This window comes from Panthera onca, chromosome D1 (assembly GCF_046562875.1).
Source record: "Panthera onca isolate mPanOnc1 chromosome D1, mPanOnc1 haplotype 2, whole genome shotgun sequence".
NCBI lineage: Eukaryota > Metazoa > Chordata > Mammalia > Carnivora > Felidae > Panthera > Panthera onca.
The window spans coordinates 75,341,912-75,366,942 of NC_138348.1; the positions used below are offsets into that span (position 1 = coordinate 75,341,912).

The 25,031-nt window shown below is 39.6% G+C and overlaps 1 protein-coding gene across 7 annotated transcripts in view; it reads left to right on the forward strand.

Annotated features, from left to right (window-relative positions):
- DEUP1 (deuterosome assembly protein 1) overlaps nt 1-21,300 on the forward strand; it is a 79,028-nt gene extending 57,728 nt beyond the window's left edge. For 4 of the 7 annotated variants that reach the window (XM_078432998.2, XM_078432997.2, XM_078432994.2 and 1 more), the window contains 4 exons: nt 3,744-3,767; nt 6,970-7,166; nt 13,057-13,171; nt 20,304-21,300. In XM_078432998.2, coding sequence (XP_078289124.1) covers nt 3,744-3,767; nt 6,970-7,166; nt 13,057-13,171; nt 20,304-20,480 — 513 coding nt within the window. In that variant the 3' untranslated portion in view covers nt 20,481-21,300. Of the gene's footprint in view, nt 1-3,743; nt 3,768-6,969; nt 7,167-7,779; nt 8,084-13,056; nt 13,172-15,727; nt 15,936-20,303 lie in introns of those variants that run through there. The other 3 variants (XM_078432996.2, XM_081790344.1, XM_078432999.2) reach the window with 3 other exon arrangements.
- The last annotated feature ends 3,731 nt before the right edge of the window (nt 21,301-25,031 follow it).

The following is a 25,031-nucleotide window of genomic DNA, read 5'->3' on the forward strand; positions in this document are numbered from 1 at the left end:
CACAAATAACACATTTTCTCTATCCACTCATCCATACCTTGGCTATTATGAATAATGCTGCAATAACATGGGAATGCAGATGGTTCTTCTAAATACTGATTTCATTTCCATTAGATATATATCCAGAAGTGGGATTGGTGATCATATGGTAGTTCTATCTTTGTTTTTTTGAGGAACTTCCATACTGTTTTCCATAACGATGGTGCAAGATTACATTCCCACCAACAGTGTACAAGAGTTCCCTTTCCTCCACATCTTCACCAACACTTGTTATATTTTGCCTTTTTGTTAATAGCTATCCTACCAGGTATGAGGTGATGCCTCATTGTGGTTTTGACTTGCGTTTCCATGATGATTAGTGATGTCGATCACCTTTTCACATAACTTCTTATTCTTGGCCGCTTATGGGTCTTCTTTGGAAAACCGTATATTCAGGTCCTTTGTACATTTTTTAATTGCATTATTTGTTTGTGGGTTTTATTTTGTTTGTTTTGCTACTGAGTTGTATGAGTTTCTTATATATTTTGGAAATTAAACCCTTATCAGATATACGGTTTACAAATATTTTCTCCCATGAAGTTGCCTCTTCACTCTATGATTGTTTCCTTTGCTGTGCAATAAGCTTTTTTTTAGTTTTATATAGTGCCACTTGTCTATTCTTGCTTTTGTTGCCTGTGCTTTTTGGTGTCAAATACAACAAATCATTGCCGGAACCAATATCAAATATCTGTCTCCCCTCTGTTTTCTTCTAGGAGTTTTACAGTTGCAGGTCTTGTATTTAAGTCTTTAATCTACTTCCAGTTATTTTTTTTGTGAGTCATATAAAATAGAGGTCCAGTGTCATTCTTTTGCATGTGAATATCCAGTTTTCCCAATATTTATTGAAGACACTATCCTTTCCCCACTATGTGTCCTTGGTGCTTTTATTAAAGATCAGTTGACCGTATGTGTGTGGGTTACTTTCTGAGCTCTTTATTCTGTTCCCTATCTATACCATGCCACAATCACTACAGAATGTTTCCATTCATTCCATACATATTTATTGAATACCTACTACGTATCTGACAGTATGCCAAGATTGTGAATAAGTCAGACTAGATCCTTGAACTTAGGAAACTTAATATTAGTAGAAGGAGACCAATTATTAGTAGATACGGACAATTAACTGGATACTTATGCTAAAGAGTAATAGGAAAGCTCAGAATTCAGGGGCACTGATAGGGATTACTTAACCCTGTTGTGGGAGTAATAAAAGGCACCTGGGGAGCAGTCAGCCATACAGATTGGTGGGAAAGAGTCATGCTGAAAGAATAGAATGTACAAAGACCAGAGATGAGGGAGAGTCAGGGAAACTTGGAGAACTGTATAATAACAAAGATCTGCAATGTATTGGGTGTTTACTCCATGCCTTATAATCTGCTGGACGCTTTACATACATAGTGTCTCTATCCTTATAACAAGTATGTGGTGGTTGGGTATGACGATATCATTTCACAGAAAAGGGAATGGAATCTTTATGTTTTTAAGTAACTTGCCCAAGATCATATAGCTTGTAAGTTGGTTTGGATAACTCCAAATGCATAATACTGCTATAATATCCTATGGTTCTCTCTGTTTCTTCTGTTTTATTCATTGGCTCCTCCCACTACTGTTCCTGCCTCTGCTCATTCCCCCAGTTTTGCTGTTGGCTCTTGCGCCTCTGGCTCCATGCTTTCCCTTAAAGGATAGATCCGTCAACCACTCCAAGTTACCTCCTCTGGATTACCTCGTGGCTTCTAAGCTCTCCCCTCCTTATCCCAGACACAACCTTTCCTTGTGTTCTTCTTCCTATCAAGAACATGTGCTCAATTTCCAATAGGAGGTTAGAACTCTTTATATTCCATGGCTTCCTTAATCTGGCTCTCCCACTTTGTGTCCCTTATAGTGACCTACAACAAACCTTCTGCTAGAGCTAGACCTGTCTCAGTCTCATCTGCATATGTGATGGTCACTTCTCATGCTCTTTCTTGCTTCCAGGCTTTCGCACATGCTTTCCTTCTACCTAAAAATTCCCTTTTCCCACTTCACATAGTTATGCCCTGTTAATGTTTTAGATAACTCAGCATAAATTTTACATGCTATACAAAATCTTCTTTGATTTTCCTCTGCTCTGCTAAGTGTCCCTCCTAGAAACCACCATAACATCCTTTATTTAACACCCTTCATAGTACAGGGTTAAAATTACCTGTTTCTTGTCAGCTACCCATCCCCTTACCAGTAGGCCCATTGAGGGCAGTTACGGTCCTAGTTTACCATTACATCCAAGCACTTAGTACAGTGCCTGAACATAAGAGGCAGTGAAAAAATATTTTGTTAGATGAGTGAATGAACAAATGAATGAGTGAGTGAGTGAGTGAACAAATGAATGAATGAATGAATCCTTTATATATCCTCCACCTGAATGCTTTTCCTTAGCACTGAGTTTTGGATTGTCTTCCTTTATTTTTTTAACTGTTTAGTGTATGTATGTTTTGTCTCATCAGTCGTAGACTTCTTGATGGGAGAAGTGGACTATATTTTATACTTCTTCATAGAGGGTTTGGTATAGGATAGGGCTCAATGAATACTTGTGGATTTATGGGTCTCACCTGTAGTATAAGAGGCATGAGTAAACTTTCATGGGAATTATTGCTCACATCATGAGAGACTGCCAGAGTGTTGTTTTATCTCACCTTCTGCATGATCTCAGTTGCCATTCATTGATTCAGAAACATTTGAGTTTATACTTGGTGCAGCATAATTTAATATATAATTATACTTTATATTATTCACTATTTTTTCATACATGTTAATTTAGTCTACTCGGTTTTATTGTATTTTCCATGAGAGCAGGGTCACTTTTTTGTACTTGATTACCTCTGTGGCACTTAGCACATATATATACAACATGTGTTTGTTTAAAGAGTAGTTAATGGGATGGATATCATAAAATGGAGTGCCATTGATGTGTGGCCTTCAGTGTGATGCCTTATTAAAATAGTATTTAATCACATATGCTTTATGTTAAATTTGTAATTCATATAGAAAGTTAACTTTATCATTGTTCTCTCTTTTTTGTATGTGAAGATTTATAATTGACTTTGATAACTGAAATAGTCAAGCCACTCCCCAAAGAGAAAAATCTCAAGTGCCTATTGAATTAAAAAAAAAAAAGACCAAATATAATTCTTTGTTCTTTAAGAGTGTATGATCTGGGGCGCCTGGGTGGCTCAGTCAGTTAAGCTTCTGACTTCGGCTCAGGTCATGATCTCGTAGTTTGTGAGTTCGAGCCCTGCGTCGGGCTTTGTGCTGACAGCTCAGGGCCTGGAGCCTGCTTCAGATTCTGTGTCTCCCTCTCCCTCTGCCCACCCCTGCTCACTCTCTGTCTCTGTCTCTGTCTCTCTCTCTCTCTCAAAAATAAATAAACGTTAAAAAGAATTTTTTAAAAAGTATACAATCTATTATGTTACTTTATGTAGCATTCATTAGTTTAAGATTTCATACTAAAGAAAACTCCTATCTGTTATGTGTTCAAATCCCACAATTAGATAGTTAATTCTTTCTGAAATAATTGTAATGGATAAATAAACATGGAATTAAAGGATTGGTGCTGAATTTTTACCCCAGGCAGTAAGAAACAAAATATTTACATCATTATTTTAGGGCTTCTAAAATATGTGGTATTTGGATAATATTCAAATAACAATTATCTTTTTCCTTTCCAGACAAGTGAAATCACTGACATTAAGGTAGGTCATTTCTAAATAAGTAGAACTTTGGGAATTTTTCCACTTGACTAACTGTGAAGCGCCCTGTTTATCACACTTAGGGAAAGAAAGTTTAAACAAGGCCCTCACCCAGTGGTAGGGGCCTGCCCTCAGTCATTAGCTGTCCCTTGCTCCCAGCTATGGCAGCTCCCCTTTCCCTCCACTGAGTCTGTGAAGGAACTGCCCGCCTGGTTGGTAACTCTTCCTCGGGTCTCAGAGAGATACTTTTAAAACTGTAACAGAAGTGGCTCTGAGAAAGACGTTTCCCTTGGATTTGTGCAAAAACAGTTAGTTACTCAGAGAAAAGTATGAGGTGTTTACCTGTATTTCCCTGGGTAGCTAATGAGAAATCAAGTTTTTCATGATAGTTTTTTTTGTGATTCCATATTTACTTAGGCACGTGAGTATATTTATTAAATTTTCCTGCATCTAAGAAATGTGCCGTAAAATCAGATTTCATCAGAATTCAGAATTGGTGGTAATTTTTAAGACTCATTTGCTCATCTGCCCTTCACCATCCATGAAGTTGGCCAAATAAAATAATAGCTTAAAAAATTACCACCCTCACAACAATCTAAAACATCCATTTATGTATTAAAAATTAATATACTAACCATAAAACAAAAACATGGATAAAGCCTGTCCTTCTGTAGAAGTACTTTGTTAGCCTATTATTGTTGAACATACGTGAATTTAAAAGAAAAGGTGTAACATAAAATACTGTTCTTCAAACACTGCAGGAATTTAACTGGCCTCATGCTGGCATGCCAGAGTAAGTAAGTACTAGGAAGTTTTGCCATTTCGAGAATGAAGCAATGGATTAAAACTACAAAACCCTAAAATTTGAGGGAAGAAAATTTTAGCTAACAGGCCTATCAAATAACCCATCAGAAATACAGAGGTAGAATTTAATCAGTGCCTATTTTCACACGATAACCCATCTAGTGAAGGATATAGTCCTGACATTACTAGAAAAGCCTTTAAGAAAAACATGAAATGAGAGAGCCCAAAAATGTTGTCGTCAAGGAAAATGGAATATGCTTTTAAATATAAATCATGCAAATACATTACCTATGTAATTTTTTCAGGTCATGCTCACAACACTTATTTAATTATGGTGCATTTAGAAAATTATAGAGTCTTTTAAAAAATTATTACTATCATTCTTAATTACTTTAAACCAACATTGGGCCAAAAAGAATCACAGACGAAATCTAAATTTATAGAAAAGGCTTGAACAAAATTATAACCGAGCAGCAGACCATCAAGAGTTACATATTTTGATGAATAGATTTTTTTTAGAGTAAAATTTTCAATCTTTCATGAACTTTCTCGACCAGATCTGTTCATATGAATACTTACCTTAGGAAGGGCAAAATTTTATGAGATGGCCTCCTTTATATTTATTATAAATCTACTCTAATTTTAAAGATTTTTTTAACTTATTTATTTATTTATTTATTTTTGAAGGGGAGAGAGAGACAGAGCATGAGCAGGGGAGGAACAGAGAGAGAGGGAGACACAGAATTCGAAGCAGGCTCTAGGCTCTAAGCTGTCAGCACAGAGCCCGATGCGGGGCTTGAACTTACGAACCACGGGATCATGATCTGAGCCAAAGTCGGACGTTTAACCGACTGAGCCACCCAGGCGCCCCAATCTACTCTAATTTTAGAATAAACAGTCCTTTCTCTTGGAAAGCATGTTACAGATTACTCTTGTATCTGCACTGATGTATCTCAATGAGCAAACGTGAAGACCTACAAAAGGCAAGGGCCTAACAAGCAGAGACATACCTTTAATGATCCTTCTATTCCAAAGGGCACCTTGGTCAATAGCTGTATAAGCACATAACCCTTTCTGTGTTGTTCTGGGGCAATTTGGCCTCCTGAAGAATCTTCTTTCAAAGGTGGGACCTTTCTAACGATTCATGAACTTCTATAACACATTAGGCAGTAAACAGAAAATGTAGTAAGCAGGCTTGGCCTTTGAAAGCAAAAATTAAAACCAATAGGTAAACCTTTTTAATACCTAATATGTACACATTTCTACACTTAGGAATCCTGATACTAATATGATATATAATATTATGTGAATAATATAAGACATGCAGTTAGTAAAAATAAAAATAATGACTTTATGGGATGCCTAGGCCATGAAGTGGCCTACATGCCAAAACCTTACATTTAGAAACTTCAAAATAAAATTTCTAAGACATATTCATCTATAGTCTTATGGGCTTATAACCATAGAAATTTGGAGCTTCAAAGATGATACTTTATCCATGTCATACTTTTTGTGCTAAAATATTACCCTCTGACAACAGAGAACTCTTGTTGAATCAGCAACTACATGACCCACAGATATCTAAATCACAGGACTAGAAAGGACCATGTAGTCATTTAAAGCATTTTCATGAGTTTTTGTGTGAGACTATGTCCTGTTTTTTTAAACTCTGTGAGAAGAAAAGTGTAGACTCTCCATAAAATTTCTTACAGCATTTAATTCAGAACTCATCAGAAATCTTTGTTCTTGCTTTGTAAACCGCTCATTTTGTGATCTGAACATGTTCCGTATCCCCTTCTTAGGACACATTAAGATTAGGTGGTGCATACCAGATAGTAAAACTACATCATGAAGCCGCATTCCTGAAGACTAGTACTGCCACAATTTCAACTGTTACATCTTTGCTCTCAAATGGTCCAGAATCAGACTCCAGTCTGTATGGATTTAGTAGATAATTGTTCATCACCCCACAGTGGGGAATCGATGTGTGTTTTTCTATAATGACATATATTATTGTAATCAGAGCAAAAAAATCTTCCAAAATTGAAATGTGTATTAATTCTGGTTCTATTATTAATGCTCGAAGGCATACCCTGTAGACACGAAAACCCTTAAATCCAGCCAGTCTGTTCTAGAGAGAGAGAGAACACTAGTGCAGAAGTGAACACGGACAGTGGTGGATGCATTGCTCTCGTTGTGAAGCGTTCGGTGGCAGCTGTCGCTGAGTGTCCGTGTTGTGAGGAGATGAGGGCAGGAGAGGGCTTCAGGAGGCACACAAAGGTAGAGCCATGTCACTGGACTCAGATGAAAGGGCCTTACAACAGCCATGTCTAAGTGCACAGAAAATACGCATTCCCTTATAAGGAACAGTTTTTTCAGTGATGGTTTTTCCATTCTCTAGAGTTTGGACTTCACTAACAGGGAACATTCGAGGCATACATCTATTAACAAACTGGAACACGAGAATGAAAGGCTCCGAAATGATCTTGCAAAACTTCGCTCCAATGGCAAATCAGCATGGGCCAATCAAAATACCTATGAAGAAATGGGACGGTACACCTATCAAAACCAAATGAAAATGGAAAAAAATGAAGATAGGTATGTTAGCTCCATTGTATAAAGACACAACTGTACAAACATTTAATAGAAACATTTATTTTTAAACAACTCAACGGAGAACTTTTATATACTTTCTCTTCAATTGTTAACATTTTATTTTGTAGTGATAATACAGTAGTATAGATATATTGTTTTATATTAAATTCTGTGCTGTCAATAGCTTTCAAAATACAACAGTGAAATGGTAGTGTTACAGTGAATTCTACTTACTTCAAACCCTTCTTAGAAGCCGATGTGGCACACAAAGTATACAAAGAAGTAATCTTATTTTTTTATGTCATAAGAATAGAAAAACTAGATTTTAATATGTTACGTATATTGTTCAAACAGAATAGAAAATAGGTCACTTCTGACTTTCAAAATATACGCTTTATATTGACAACTCCAGCAGTAGCGACAAACTGTTGGTCCCTTCGTAGGAAAAGAATTGGAGGGTGGGTAAGAGGTTTTCTCTGAGCAAAGAGAAGCATGTGGAAAATTAGTATCTGCTATCCACAGGATCCCCTTTTAAAGTGCCTTAGTTCAAAATTTAAGTACATACGTCAACCATAAAATTAGACTAATTTATTCCACTTTAATAAAATACTTACAGAATCAAAACTGTCCTTGGCGGCTCTCCACTGTTTTTCCAAACCTGGGAAATTCTCAGCAAAATAAACAAGCTTCTTTTCTCCAGGATATCTTAGAGTCATTACTATGCTCTTGTGCATTGTGAGTTTCAGGAAGGGGTGTGGCATGCAACATTCCCCGAACTTCTTTAACATCAGATTTGTTAACATTTCATGGTGCCAAGAAACGGTGAATTGATAGGACCTAACTTCGATCCAACTTTTGCTCAAAAACTCATCACACTTAGCATGAAAACCTTACATACTGTTTGCATATAACATAATATTTACAACCTTGGGAAACGTACTTAAACTTTGTAAGCCTCAATTTCCCATCTGATAAATAGAGATAATAAGTATAAGGGGTTTTTTTGTGTGTGTGAGAATTACAGAAGAAAACATAGTTCCATATAAAACATATATTTCCACAAATTTTAGCCATTATTGATATTATTATTACTAATAAAATTGTTAGCATTTATAACAATATGAATAATTCTGCAACAACTCACAGTGCCAAAAAGTAGCTTTGGGTGGCCAAACAAATGGCTGAATCTGACATTCCCTCAGCCACAGTCCTGTGAGAAGGGGCGATGCCGGCCTATCTTTGTAACTAAGCACGCCCCATCTAAAGGTGGATAAATCCATAAATCCATGGGACATAGCAAAAAATATGTCTGTTCAACATTCTTGTGGACGTAGTGCAGCTCTCTCCTACTTGCATCCCCTCAACGCTGCACGTATTAGAGGCTGTATCCTAATCCGATGCAAGAAATAGCAACCATTCAAAAGTGCTCAATTAACCTTTTTTCAAGACGTTCAGGAAGGAAATGAGGGCAGACTGGCTGCTATCCTAGAAACTAAGCACTAGGGGTGGGTTGCTGGCAGGGGGCGGGGGGTGGGGGTAGGGGATGCAGGGAGGTGGGGGAGAGGCGGGGGGTGGGGGTGGGTGGTGCCGTCTGGGTGCAGGTGGCAGAGTACAAACAGGGTGTGGGGGCGGATGTCACAGTCTGCTGAGGCCTAGCCACGGGCCGGTTCTGTGGTGCCCGTGCCCGGGTGTTCCGGCCTCTATAACTGAAAACCTGTCTCCAGAAGAGGTCTCATCTTGATTGTGGTATAGAAATATTTTTTCTGATATAGAACAAACCCTTCTCAAAATGCTTCCCTACTCCACAGACTCATGTCTCCGTGGGTCAAATCACGACCCCACGCATTTGGTTCTTTTATTGTAAGAGAAAAGCAGGCCCCTAAAGCTGTTAGGGCCTTCCTGGGCACGTTAGTACTGGTCTGTATGGAGCACCCATTAGGCGCAGAACGTTGTTTCCTATTCTTGCTTGTTGGGAACAACTTTGAAAGCCTTGGGTGAAGGTACCAGGTGCCGTCATTTAGAAGACAGTTATTCCGCCTTTTATTATTTTTAAAAAGTAATTTTATTGTTTGGGTTGCCCCCTTTTTTCTTTGCTGGGCAGTACAGAATGTGTTAAAAGTGCCTAACAAAAACAAGACAGTAGGGGACGCAGAAAGCAACACAAGAGGTAAAATCCTCAGCAGGAGATGATCTTAATAAGCAGTCAGGACTACTCTTCCTGCCGCAGAGCCTCGTGTCCTGCCAGCCTCATCTGTTGAGAGTTTCATTAAATTTGTTTTAATGCCTTGCCTGATTTCAGTGTTCTCCTGTGACCTGATTTTTAAGAGAAACAGCATTTCAAATGTTCTGAATAAATTATTGTCATGTAGAACCCAGTATGGGGAAAGCGTTGTTGAGTTGCAAGGACCCTGAACCCAGCAGTAGAGAGCTGTAAAATACATGTCTATTAGTTTTAGCAAATGAAAATGAAATGTTCCTTCTTTCCCTCACAGCACAGCTCAGTGAAGCCTAGATATATTTGTTAGGCATAGACATCATCGGAAAATACTGAGTCATATTTACATAGTGCTGGCTAATGTCACAAGGTCTTATCAAACTATTTTAGAAAGGAAAAAGCTTTTAGGCAAACGTATATGAAGATGAAGTTCCACAAAATGTTTAAGCCAATTTTTTAGGCACTCCCTCCTTTTAGCTGAGGAAGATTTGCATAATACATCTTTAAATAATCTTTTGTCCACTTGGAAGTAACCCAATTTTTGTTGTTGTTTTTCATTCCTATTAGAAGTAATAGGAAGTTCTTCATGCTCATCCACTTGAAAATGTGAAGCATTTTGGGATATTCTAACAGATTTGCTTTCCGATAAGAAAGTTATTCAGCACTTAAAGAAATTATGAATAAGATGCAATTTAATTTGGTGAGGATGTATTGAATTTTTAAAATTTTTTAAAAAATTTATTTATTTGGGGGCACCTGAGTGGCTCAGTCGGTTGAGTGTCTGACTTCGGCTCATCACAGTTCGTGGGTTCAAGCCCCGCAGCGGGCTCTGTGCTGACAGCTTGGAGACTGGAGCCTCCTTTGGACTCTGCGTCTCCCTCTCTCTCTGCCCCTCCCCTGCTCATGCTCTGTCTCTCTCTGTCTCAAAAATAAATAAACATTAAAAAATTTTTATTTATTTTGAGAGAGAGCACGCGAGCAGGGGAGGGGCAGAGAGAGAGGGAAACAGAGAATCCCAAGCAGGCTTCGCTGACACAGGCTTGATCTCACAAACTGAGCGACCATGGCCTGAGCCGAAATCAAGAGCCGGATGCTTAGCCAACTGAGCCACCCAGGTGCCCCTGTATTGAATATTTTAAAAGTTTTTAAAAGTCAGAGTTTTGTAGTTTAAGGATGAAAGCTAATTTGAAATAGTGCTACCCAGAGCAATTAATATGTGACTAATTTTAATGACAACTCAATTTTGTAATAAATGGAGTTTCTTCTCTATATATGATACATACTTAAAGTTTACATCATGTACAGGAAAGAGTTTAGTAATCCTCACATTAATCATTAAAATTGCTTCAAATGTAGTTCATAAATAAAAAGTTTCTAATACTAAGAAAATCACAAAGTCGGTAGGTTTGTCATAACCACTCTCACAGGATCCCTTGTCAAGGAACGAACAGTCATCTAGAAGCAAAAAAGCAAGTTGAGAAAATTTTGCGCCAAGGTGTTAAGAAGAAACAAAACATAGCAGGCTGAGCAGTTGTGGGCCGGGAAATAATGAGTTGTTCAAAGAACCGGGAGCATCATGTGGAGCGTTAGAAGGTGAGGCTGAAGCAGGCAAATTAGCCGTTTGTGAAGGGATCCTATTCCATGCTGAGGACGTTATCCCATAGCCCGGGGAAAATTAACTGAAGGCCAGGAAGGGATGGACAGTTAGACACGTCTGAAAATTGCAGACAGTGGACCCAGGTCTCAAGTGGGCAGAGTTCTGTTCCCAACAACAACAGAGGCCTGCTTTCCTGGCAGAAGTAGGCAGAGGCCTTGGACTAGGGCCTGTGGAAAAGCTGACTGGACAGACCAACTCGTGAGAGGCTACTAAAAGCCGTCCGAAATAATTCTGAGGAGCTTTTAAAATGATATACTGAGCATTTCTTGCAAGGTGGTTTAGGAAGTATTTGAATCGCTGCATTCTAGAAGAAGAACTTTTCAGCTATAAAGACGATTTAAAGCAAAAGTACTTTACTCCCTAATGTAGTCTTTCCTTTCAATCTCTGCATTTTATTGATCGTACAATAAAAGAATGTTCACATGTAAGTTTTAGTAATTAACACTATAAAACTGTATCGATACGTCCAAAGCCAAGTGGATAATTGAGAGAATTCTTTAGATAATTTAGGACAAATAACACTTTCCCTGAAATCTTTGTATAATTGAGATTACAACGAGATATATCTTTCTTGAGTCACTTCTATAATTATCTTATTTTGTCCCACTGTGCTTTAAAGTATAGATGGGAGCCTCCCTCAAATTAAAAGGTTCAGCTGAAAATTCTATGCAGATGTACTATGCAATTGTTATAATTCTATCTGAATTGCGGATGTTTCATCTTAACGTGCACATCATAAACCATGTTATTTCAGTTTAATTTGCTGTTTTGTTTCCATGGTAATTATGGTTTGGGAGAATGGATTTTAAAAAAGATATATTTCAAGATAAGTAAAAACGGAAAGCACGTTGTGTTTGTTTTTTATGTCCTAATTTACAGATGTCTCACTTAACTTTTATTGCTATTTGTATGCATCGCTTTGAAATGTTTACATAATAAGAAACCAGTCTGTGGAGACAGATAGTCTTTGGATAAGAACAGAGAACAATGATGTAAATTTGTTTGAACCGTGCAAAATTCAAATGTGAAGGCTTTGAAAATGGTAAATCATTACCTATGGAGAATTTGAATAATCAGTAAAAATGAATAAATACGTTTAAGGTGAAGGGATTCTTATGTTTCCTGGGCTTTGATGATTTTGATTAAATTTCAACCCCAATTTCATGAATTAATGTGCAGAAAGATATTTATTCAGTTCTGAACAGCTCATACCATAGGATCTTTTTATGTAAAATTTTAAGGCAAGTTCGTTTGGTTTTTTGTTTTATTATTCATTTGTTTAGTCAGCATACGAAAATTTTAAATCTCACTGGTCTTTTATTCAGTTTCATCTTCTACTTTATATGTTAGCACAAACAACCGATTCTGTACTGTACCTTCCACCCAAACTGTGGAGTGCAAGTCTCCTAACAACTCATTTTTTATCATTGAAAAAACTAAAGTCACAGAAAGATCTAGTTACCTGCTTAAGGTCAAGGTCATACAACTAAGTGTGGAAGAGCTAAGGAGAAGATATTAATTGAAAATACGTTACAAATTATTAAACCCTATAGGAATTAGAATTATTGTACAAGGACTTATTCTGGCATCAAACAAACAAAACAAAACAAAACAAGTATAATTCTGTTAAGAAAGCCAGCAAGGTTAAGTGAACTACAGAATACAAAAAGAGGATTATTTAGACTTCTCGAGGGCAGCATTGTTAGCTGTTCTGAGATTTTTCTGAAACGGGTATCATGTTTTTTAATTAAATGGCAAAGAGATTTGAAAGTAACATAGAAAAGGATGCAACAGAGGCAATAAGGATAGAAGAATATTTTTAACAATCACAAAGTTTTCTGTCCATTATTAACCATTAAAAATGACTTACCAGGAAAATTATTTTCAAAGAGACCCTGAGATAAGCCCAAACGTTTTGTGATGCTCTCCCCTCTGTGAGACATCAGAGAAATGTAAGTGCTTAGCTACATGAACCAGCAGTATCCTTGGTGGTGGTGATGACGACCATCCTCCTCTTTTAGACTTAGCCAAGACCGGGAGCCCAACAGAAGTGTGACACCTCCTCTGCCGCCTTTGCCATTTCAAACCAGAGAAATGACAAGTCCCCTGGTTAGCGATGATGAAGTGTTCCCACTGGTGAGTTGCTGGTTGTGGTTGTTTTTTTCCTTGAAGGACTGATGACTTTTACAGTGATACCTATATACTGGTATATATACACACAGTTGTTGGGGGAAAAAAAAAAAATGTTGCTTCTTGACTAGGACTCCAAGGTGGGCCTGTGCATCATTTCGGCCAAGCCTTTCTATAGAAGGAAAAGAGATCCGTAATGTTTCATGAAGTATTTCAATCTCTGGTTACTCACCTCTAATGCAGGCCAGAATTAGGGGGGATGCTTTTGAAAATCTTGAGTGCTTGGGACTTATCCCTAAACATCCCACGAGCCCTCCACGATCTGAATATTTTAAAGAGCTACAAGTGATCTTTTATGCCTGTTTAAAAAAATCTTTTCTATTGACTCTGACATACATACAGAAGCTTGCGCAAATCAGAATTGGACAGCTTGATGAATTAGCACAAAGAGCACATCAGTGTAACTACTACCCAGGTAGAACAGAACATTGGTAACACTCCAGAGGCACCCCTCACTCCAGAGGTCCCCTTCCAGTCAGTCCTTCGACTTGCCCCCAAGGTAACCACTGTCCTGACTTCTAACGTCATATATTTGTTGTGGCCATTTGTCGATTTTACGTAAGGAGAATCATATTACCTGTGTCCTTTGTGTCTGGCTTCTTTTGCTCAGCATTATTTCTGAGACTCGTCGCCCATATTGTTTTATATGGCTGTACTTGATCCATTTTTGTTTCTCTGTAGTATTCCATTGTATATAAATGCTACGTAGAATGACACCACAATCTACCCATCCTACTGTCAACAGATGTTTGAGTTATGTCCTGCTTGGGAATAGCTCTGCTAAAAGCATTCTTGCATATGTCTCTGGGTACACATGGGTACACGTTTCTATTGGGTTTACTCCTAAGAGTGGAGCTGCTAGGTCATAGGATAAGCTGCATAAGGTCAGCTTTTGGAGGTAGTGCCGAGCGGTTTTCCTAACTGCCGGAGCCAGTTAATGCCCCAATAAGTAGTCTATGAGTGTCCTTGTTACATATTCTTTCCAACACTTGGCATTATTTGGTCTTTTTCCTTTTAGCTTTCCTGGTCAGTGTGTAGTAACTTCCTATTGTGGTTTTAATTATTTGTCTGGTGACTAATGGAGTTGAGGACTTTTTCATGTATTTATTGGCCATTTTGATATTCTCCTTCGTGAAGTGTCTGTTCAGTTTCCTTGCCTAATTTTCTCCTTCGTGAAGTGTCTGTTCAGTTTCCTTGGCTAAAGTTGGATTGTCTTTATTCTCATCGATTTGTATGAGTTCTTTACATGTTCTGAAGATAAGTCCTTTGTTGATTATATATATCGCAGATATCTTCTCCCGTTCTTAACTTGACTCTTCACTTAAGGGTATCTTTTGGTAACCTGAAGTTCCTAATATTAATACATCCAAACTTACGAATCTTTTCCTTTATGGTTAACATTTTTTGGTATGCTATTTAAAACTTTTTTCATCCCAAGTTATAAAAATATTATTCTACGTTACCTCCTAGAACCTTTGGCTCTTTACCTTTTGTGTTTACATCTACGCCTGGAATTGCCTTTTACCTATGGTGCAAGGTAATATTCTCAATCCCTTCCCCCGTGGAAATAGCCGGTTGAACTTGCACATGTCTTTCAGTCCTGTAGATTCTATTTTTTTGTTTAGTTTTCTTGATCTATTGTACTAAGACCTCCAGGAAATGTTGAGTAGCGGCCGTGGTAGAGCCTGCATCTTTCTCTCCTCAGTTACTGCAGAGGGAAAGCTTTACGATATTTGCTAGAGGTGTTTTGTAGATTTCTTTTAAAGATTAAGGAAATTCCCTCTTATTTCTAGATTGCTAACTCTGTTCATGAATTGATATGGAATTTTATCCAATACTTTTTCTGCCTCTTTTGACATTACCAAAAAGAAAAAAGAAAAAAAAAAAAAGAAACAACCATGTGAGTTTTCTCTTTTGCTTGCCTAATGTGATGTATTTCTCGATTTTCGGTTGTTAACCCACCTCTGAATTCTCGGAATCAACTCCACTCGATAGCTGGATTTGGTTTGCTCACGTTGGCTTAGAATTTTTGCTTCGTGTTCCCTAGAAGAATTAGCCTGTAGTGTTCCTTTGCTGTCCTTGTCAAGCGCTGATATCAGATGACGCTGACCTCATAAGACAGGGAAAGTGTTCTTCATTTCATATTCCTCTGTTTCCTCATTTTCCTTGGCAATCTGTGTTGGTTTCTATGCAGAAGGTAAAAGAGCCAGCTCTCCCTGTCTTGAGAGAGTGGCCTCGTGTAGGTTAATTTCAGATTTACATTTTTTGGCTCTTGACTTTTCATTTGATCCTCTTAGTTTCTAGTTCTGGGCTGAAATTTTCTACTTTATGATTTAATTTCTTGAACATAATAATCACAGGGTTTTTTAAAGTAGCTATTTACCTCAGAAAGTAAGTCGTACTGGTGGCAATTACTTTCACTTGTATTCAAAGTACATTGTGTAATTTTCACTGCCTCTCCCTGATATGCTAATGGATACAAATTATAAACAATGACAACAGAAAATGTCTAAACTGGATGGGGTGTCCCATGAGTACTTTACTGCTTTTCTGGAATCCATCACCTTCTTTTGGGAGAGACTGGAAGTCAGAGTCAAGCTATTTCGGAAGGAGATGACTTCAAACCATTAACTTTTGAAGTGTCAGAGACCTCTAAAGCCTTGAAATGCTCTTTTGTGTTCATCTCAACATAAAATGCCAAAGTTATCTGAAAAGAATAAAATTCTATGCCAACAAAGTAAACAAAATCAACTTCCTCATTGTAGTTGTAGGAACTACTAAGGGGACTTAGCCAATTCTGTATCGCAAATTTTTGATCTTGAAGGACTCCAAAGCAAGCATGTACTCCAGTGAGGCAAAAGGAAAACAAAACATGATGAATTGCTAAATGCCCCATGGTTCTAATATCAGATGATTTTAGCATTTTAGGATCGTTAGTCTCTGCTCAGATATCGCCTCATCCAAGATGTCTGAGCAGCCAACCTGTGGCGGCCCCTCCCTCTTCGATCCCTTGTCCGGTGTTTGTTTGTTTGTTTTCATAGCACTTCACCGTAAGACATTTTATGTCTGCTTATTTGTTTGCCTCCCTCCCTTAGAATTTAAGCTCCATGAAAGCAGAGATTTTTTTTTCTGTCTTTGTTTTACCGTTGTAACCCCAGCACCTAAAATAGTGTGTGGTACTCGTAGGCACATAAAAAGCATACAAGGGTATCCGTTGTATTAACTTAATAGACACTGGGCTTCCTTCTGTCTCTAAAATTCCACATTACTCCTTTGAGGACGTTCATGAGCCCCAGAGTCACTAGGAAAGAAAATTCTCTACTGTTTTAGGTCTGGGCGTGGGGAATTTAATCTGTGACAGGGCCCCAGAGTCTGAAAGACATAGCCCAGTCCAGTGTTCTGAGTCCAGTGGTTTCTGTCAACTTCTGCATTTTAACTTCTGTATCAGTACTGTCCCTACCGAGAGCACCAGCGACCTTCTAGTTGTTAATTAAATATGCTTTTAAGAACTCATCTTCCTTCATCATTTTTTCTTGAAACTCATATTCTCTGGCTTCTATCTGAAGCCAATGGCACTATTTTCCACTGATTTTTCCTGCTGCCTGTTTCCTGTTTCCCAGTCCGCTTCCAAGTTTCTCTCTCCTATGCCTGTCCTTAGATGTCATCGTTCGTTCATAAAATCAACCTGTATTACAAGCACCCAGGATATGGAAGGTTCTGTTTTAAACACATCTTTGATGAGACAGACAAGTCTACAGTCTAGTGAAAAAAAAGAGAGGAACCCCATGGATGGATGAATGAATAAACAGTGTTATAGACACACACGATGGAATACTATGTAGCCATAAAAAGGAGTGAAGTATTGATATATGCTATATTGTGGCAGGTGAACCTCCAAAATATTATGCTAAGTGAAAGCAATTAGCCACAAGAGGTCATATATTGTATTATTCCACCTATGAGAAGCGCTCAGAACAGGTAAATCATAGAAACAGGGTGCAGACTGATGGTTCCACGAGCAGTGCAGGGAGCAAGGAATAAGGATCAGTGGCTTGATGGGTTCAGGTTCCTTTCAGGATGATGAAAATATTTTGTAACTAGAGAGAGATGGTGGTTGCACAACATTGCGAATGTACTAAGTCAGAACCAAATGAACCAAACTGTTCATTTTTAAATGGTCTTATTTTATGTGCCCTGTATCTCAAAAAAGGGAAGGGACAACTAATGACTAGAAACAAATGAATATATAAGAAAATATCAAAGAGTGGTAAATTCTACGAGGAAAGAAAAGCCAGTGATATGATAGGAAGTGATGGCAGTGTGGGGAATTACTGTCAGTTGAGTGGCCAGGAGAATGAGGAGGGGACGCTGAGGGGGGACCTAAATTAACAGAAAAAGATCGAAAGACCTGGAGGAAGAGGGCTTCCGGCCGAGAGAACCACGAGTGCAAATCTGCAAGGCAGAAACAAGAGTAGTAAAGTTTGAGAACCAAAAGGGGGGTGGGTGGGGTCTGGAGCCTAGAAGGGGAGAGAGAGAATGGAATGAAAGGGGGCCAGAGAAGCAGTCAGAGGAAGGCCATATGCGGAGAGACTGTAGGCCATAGGAAGGAATTTGACTTTCGTTTCAAAAATACCTTTGAAAAGACCCTTTGAGTGCCAAATAAGTAATAAATTCTAGAGGGCCAAAAGGAGAAGCGGGGAGAACCATCTCCGGGCTCTTTTCAGTAGTCCGGGCAAGAGATGATGATGCTGGCTTGGCAGCGTGGACACAGAGTAACACAGCGGATCCAGGAAACGCTGTGGAGAACAGACCAGACAGACAGCAGGTTGGCTCTGAGGAGTGAGGGAAAGAGAGGACTGAGAGACGACTCCCAGGATTTAAGCCTGAGCATTGGGTGGAAACTAGCACCACTTTCGGACCTGAAAGACTAGGGGAAGGAGCAGGGTTAGAGGAGAAAGTCATGATTTCTAGGTTGGGCATTTAAATTTAAAATGTTTATCAGACATGCAATTGGAGAGACCAGATAAGCGTTCGGATATGTGAATCTGGTATCTAAGGAAGAGATCAGCACTAGAAGTAAAATATGGGGGTCATCAGCATAGGACTGGTATTTCAATCTATAGGACTGGATGAGTATAAATAGGGAAACTCCCAAGACCAGGCCTTAGACCACAATACTTAGTGGTCTGGTGGGGATCTTCAAGGAGAGGAGCAAAGTTTGATGGTGAAGAGCGGGGGGACCCATGAGTGACGAGGTTCATCTGCAGAAGCAGCCACTGAGAAGACAAGAAGGAATAGAATCCACAGTACAGATAGGAGTAAGAGTCCCTGAAACAGAGTATGGCCTGAAATATGGCTATGGTGCAAATGGGTGTAGAGAGGAAGGGGCTCCCTCCCGAGAAAGAGGCGAGGCCACCCGGTAATGAGTGAGAAAATGAATATACTAGTAGAATGGGCAGATGGTGTTAACTAACCTTTTGACACACGAGGTCCTGAACTGTAAGTAAAAGCAGCCCCTGCAGTAATAGAATTCCTCCTCCATCCACCCACCCCAGCATTCAGCTGCTCAGGTGCAGGCATGCGTCAGCACTTTATTTAGGCTTGGGTTTTACCAAGTACCTAGAACAGAGGAATGGTTACAACGATGGATCTGGAATATAAGCAGAATCAGAAGGGAATGGATGCTGTGAGAAAGTAGGAATATGAGACAAAATAAGCTGGAAGGGTAATGGGTGGGTTGCTGAAAATCTTGATTAGTAAATAATGAAGTTATCGTTGATGACAATGTCAAGAACGCAGCCATGGGAGTGGGTGCCTGAAATGAAGCACTCTCGTAGATTCCTTTTTTTTTTTTTTTTGAGAAACAGAGTGAGACAAAGCGTGAGCGGGGGAGGGGCAGAGAGAGAAGGAGACAGAATCTGAAGCAGGCTCCAGGCTCTGAGCAAGCAGTCAGCACAGAGCCTGATGTGGGGCTCGAACCCACAAACTGTGAGATCATGACCTGAGCCGAAGTCGGACGCTCAACCGACTGAGCCACCCAGGCGCCCCCAAGATTCCATTTTTGAACTGCTGTTTTTATTTGCTTGTTTTGGATGATTTCAGTCAGACTCACAGCTTTAATTATCTATAACTTTGAAATATCTCTAATCCAAACCAACCTTTTGGGATCTGGATTGATATATCTCATTGTCTACATGACAGTCTGAGCCCCAAGTCACCTCTAACTCAGCATTATTTAAGATCAAATGCATTTTCTTCATTCATATATTAATTCAAAATTTTGTTTGAAATATACTCTGTGCTAGAAACTGCTAGAATCTGGAGAATCAAAAATAAATAAGACCTTACCCTTAATGGGTTCCTTCTACTGTTTTTCGTTTATCAATAAATGGCGTTGATGTCACCCAATCATCACTCAAGCCAGAAGTCAACAGAAACAGCCTTCTGTGTCACCCAGTAAATGAGTCAGATTATTCCACCCAAGAGTGGAAGATGCTGCTTCTAAAACCTGAAGAGACCTACCAAGCTTTGTGCTTCTTTAGTGATAAGAAATGCAAGGTGCATTAATTTGTGCTTAAGAGATATTCTACCATGCTCCATATAACTGGACACCTAAAAACGTGTCAAGCCCAGGGCTCCTGGGTGGCTCAGTCGGTTAAGCATCCAATTTTGGCTCAGGTCATGACCTCACAGTTTGTGGGTTCGAGCTCCATGTCGGGCTCTGTGCTGACAGCTCAGAACCTGGAGCCTGCTTCGGATTCTGTGTCTCCCTCTCTCTGCCCCTCTCCCGCTCTCTCTCGCTCTCAAAACAATAAATGGATATTTGTGGGCCCTGCATTTGCAGCTGGACACGGTAAAATTCATTTCTGGAGCTTTTTAATATAAGGGTGCTGTGATGTTGTCATTTGTGGAGGATTGCACGAGCAGTGACTGCGTTATACCAGTAGGGACGGTTCAGCCTGGATTGTTTCATTAAGAGCTGTACCGTCTGACAGCATGCCAGGGATGAGGCATGCCTGGAAACAGGAAGGTTGAAAAGGCTTTGTGTTCCTCACCTAACGTGTCTTTCTCTCTTTAGTCTCCCCCAGATATAGTCTTCCCAGCCTCTTTGGCTGCACAGCATTTCCTTCTGGAGGAAGAGAAGCGAGCAAAAGAATTTGAAAAACTTCTAAATACACATATTGATGAACTGCAAAAACATACAGAATTCACTCTTAATAAATACACCAAGCTAAAACAAAATAGACACATTTGAGCTTTTAAACTCTTTTATTTGCTTCCCCCACCCCAAGAAAAAAAAAAAAAAAGCTCTGGCAAAATATTTACAAAGCTGGATAATGCAACTGAGAAATTTTGTTCTGTTTTCTTGAGTAAATCATTTCTGTTAGGCAGCTAGAAAATAGTAGGTATTTTGTTCGAGAAAGCTGTTTGTATTTCTGCATTAACATAATAAATTCTTTGGCTATAGAGTTACTATTAAAAAAACATGACTACTCCAAAAGAGATTTTTTTTTCCAGTCTAAGGAATATTTTGGAATTAAGTATGGAGTTTTTTCCCCCACTTGAATCATGTATACTGAAAACCCATTTCCTCTGTAACAACACAAAATGAGGGAAAGGGAAAATGCTGCATTTCAAATATCCAGGGCAGCTCAGTTGTACTAGGTTTGAAAACTCAAGAATTTTTCCAAATGAAAAAACCTTATTTTGAGCTCTGTAAACATCCTAAATTTCTGTTCGAAATTTCTTGTAAAAATAGCTTTACCGGTTCTACAATCATCCTTGTAATGTCTCTCTGTTTTAATACAATTAAGACATGGAACGTGCTGTTTACACATTTGAAATGTATGTACCAGCCAGAGATTAATGCTTTCCTGTTAGTACTACTTACTTCACGGAAATGAACAAGACAGAGAAGATCTAAAACATTGCTGCTGTTACAATCTTCCTTGTAATACCTCTGTTTTTCATATAATAAAGCGATATAAAATTCTGTGAATGAAAACTTAAATGCCTAATCTCTATGCAACAGTAATAACATCGTAGTGGGCAATAAAATTCAAGTTACAAATACATACGCATGATAATCCATTCTTCTTTCTCGAAAAATGACATTTACATAAAGATTATGAGAAATCCCAAAAAAGTTACGCAAGGTAAGTCCTACAACTTTTATAGTTTTCGTTTTCTCTTCTAAGAGACTGAATCTCAGCGTACCCGAAGAGGAAGTCAAGTTGTCTTTAGATAACAGGTGTCATGACAGGTGTCATGTGAAAAAACGCAGAGCCCCATTCACTTGAGGGGACGGGACCGAGTAGTTTTGGAGAGCTCTTGATATTTGCCAAAAGCCTTCACGTAGCAATGTTCATTTCAACTCAAAACATGCCTGTGAAATCAGCAAAGCTAGTATCCTTGTTCCTGGGACTTGAGCTGTTAAGAAACTTACTAGAATCAGGGTAATCAAGAAAATCAGAAATACCCAGCTTCCAATGACTGGCTCCAACTCTTCCTGCTTCCCAGCGTCACCTTTCGTAAGCAAACAGCGAACAATGCTGTATCCACAGACGCCATGTTTCATGACAAACCATCAGAGGGGTGCAAAGCTTTTAGTGTACCCCAAAAGACCCACATGAGGAAAATAATAAAAGTTATGATGATTTAACATTATTTAGTAATTTCTAGCCTGGACACAAAGAAAATAGAATATTTTTCAGTGTTCTCTTTAGAAGATGGGAAGAAAAAGTATGTTCAGGAAAAGGGCCTTCCATAAACAATTCTAAAACCTTTGTATCTGTAATGCAAATGCAAACAGTGCAAAAGCTTAAACACACATATCTTTATAATCCCTCAAATCTGAATGCCACTTCATTCCCTTCCAGGTTGAGACATGATTACAAATTGCAGGCTGAAAATAAAGATCTAGGCTACAGTGTTCTTAGAACTTAGCAGAGTCAAGAGAGCATGAACTTGGAGTATGTCCAGGACTAACAGTGAATTTGTTCTTCTGGATTGTGATTTCAAGTCCCTAAGCAAACTTCCTTTAAATCACTAGTTCAGCATTGCACTTAATACCAGCTTTCTTAAATCAGTAGTTTTCAGTATTTTTTGCTTAACAGCAGGATTCATTGTTCAAAAGGAATCAAACACTAAAGCCCAACATATATATAATCAAGATAAAAAGCAAGCAAGCCGCTCAGTTTGCATGCTGAGAGGAGGGAAGGAGTGCGGCTCCCTGCTGCGCACCCTCCCTCCTCAGTCTCTCCCACCCTCCAGGGACCAAAGGGATTTCATGGAGCAGTTGTCCCAGGCAGGATGGGAGGGATTGGAGGAGAGGCAGGTATGCTCTGTATTAGCACACAATACATTTTCCCACAGAAACCGTGTTATGGATAACGGTTATAGCCTCCTCCCTACGACAGGAGCCATTTTGGCCCATGGTTCAGCTAAAATAGGATGGAAGGAGAAGGACAGAAACAGGTGAAAGACCGATGGTGCCATCCAACACAGGAAGCTGGCTCAAAGAGGAAGTGTGACTTGAGTTAACTTTTGCTTCATAACAGCTTAAATATATACTCCTATTTCTGTTATTCAGGAGCATATTAAATGGTCTGCGAATGAAGCAAATCTGGGGTAGGGAGGGGCGGGCTGCTGGAAAGTCGGAGATAACCCCAAATTTTCAGTTAAGAAGATAGACAACTCTTGATTACCTGTCAGGGGAGCACCTCTGTTGGAGTGGAGCTTGCGGTCACCCCAATACCAACATCCTGAGGTGCAGCCCCACCTAGGCCTTGACTCTCTCCTCCCACTCTGGGAGAACAACCAGAGCCAAGCGTCTCAGACCACCTAATTAGAGAGGCCTTCCCTGGAGGTGAGTTTCTCTAGCTAGGTCCCTGCTATGCCTCAACTATGGTCAATCTGACCCAAGCAATCTAGAAGCAACTGTAGTTTCAACAGTGATATGCAGTTATCTCTTCCCCATCCCATTATCTCAGTGCATATCAATTTCCTCTTTGTATACGTGCCTCCCGTCTCCAATTGGCCCGAGAAGATTCTAAAAGATCCCCAAAGAGAGGATTAGTATTAGGCTTCCTAGCCTCCCTCGTGCTCCTAGCACAGGTCCTGATCATGGAAGAGATTGAGTAAGCAGTGATTGATAGGCGGTTGAATCCAGACATGGTAGATACGTGTAGCAAAGGCGATGAGCAGAGCAAATTTGAGGCGGTTTATGGAACGATGACAAAACACTAGGGGTATCAAATTGTCGGCTGCGGAAGAGTACGTAGACTGTGAGTTTGAACACTGGTGGATGTGAGGGGGATTTTCGCTCCTACTTGACCTCGTATAGGACCATCTGAGTATCTACACCTTTTATGTTTCAACTAATATCTAATAGGAATCCAATAGAGAACATTAGCCATGGTGCTTAATAGAGCCAATGAAACCCTAAGAATCCTAGGACGTGAGCAATATGGTAGAAAGCGTGAGAAGGCCCAAGGATTTAAAGCACAATTAGCAACTGAACTGAAACTCTGCCCAACCCTTCCAACCCTGTAGCCTAGAGCATCACCAGGTGCTAAATTCTAAAGGATAAAATATTCCAAACTGATAGGAGGTTCTTCCCTCCTAAAGTGAGGCTATATACTGTGGCCCAGGGATGACCATGAATGGGCCATGGGCCTACTGAGGGAAAAGCCTGGGGAAACGTTTTCATGACCTCTAGGGAACTCTGAGGGCAGAGGTGAGCCAAAATATCAGCACGAGTCAGAGAAGTCAACCAGGCAGTGTTCAGAAACTGCCCTTCGCCACCATCCTCCAACGTGGGTCAGGAGGGGTCACGGTCTTAAAATTTTTTTAATGTTTATTCATTTTTGAGAGACAGAGACAGAGCGTGAGTGGGGGAGGGGGAGAAAGAGAGAGAGAGAGAGAGAGAGAGGAAAAGAGACACAGAATCCGAAGCAGGCTCCAAGCTCTGAGCTGCCAGCACAGAGCCCCACGTGGGGCTCGAACTCACGGACTGTGAGATCATGACTTGAGCCGAAGTCAGCCACTTAACAGACTGAGCACCCCATGCACCCCAGTAGGGGTCAACAATCTTATAACAAAGATAAACATGAGTCAGAGGCAGGCAGGCAATTAGTGTTATGGTGGCCGACAATCTCACATTGCAGACTGCCAGGTAATCTAGAATAGCAAGGTTTCAAACAGGGAAGGCTTAGAATGAAGGAGGTGCTCAGAGCCACCAAGCTGGCCCCATAACCGGACTAGAAATTCTTAAGTCTTAAAGGTTCTCAATACACCAGGACAGCTTAGATCTATTGGAGACAGATGACTCTTCACACCTTGGCCCGGTGACCTCAGCAAAGCTTCCGTTTCCCTAACTGTGAACAGTCGTAATACTACCTTGGTCCAAGGATTGTTGTGAGAGCTGAAGGAGATCATATATAGAAAACCGTTAGAGTCTGGAACATAGCAAGGACTCCAGAAACACTAGCCATTAGCACTTGTTGCCATCCTCGCCCTCTGAGGCATCAGGTCTGAGCTCGGAAGACAAAATACATCCTCCAAAAGAACAATCTGAGCATTTATCGAGGACCGTGTGCTGGGCGCTACAATGTAGATTAAACTTATTTAATCGTTAGCAGTTTTATTAAGCAATAATTTACATACCGTAAAATTCATTTCCAAGAGTATAATTCAGTGATGTTTTACTGGGTTTACAAAGTTGTGCAATCACTACCACGACCCAATTTCAGAAAATCTCCATCACCCCAAAAAGATCCCCATGCCCATTTGCAGTCACTCTGAC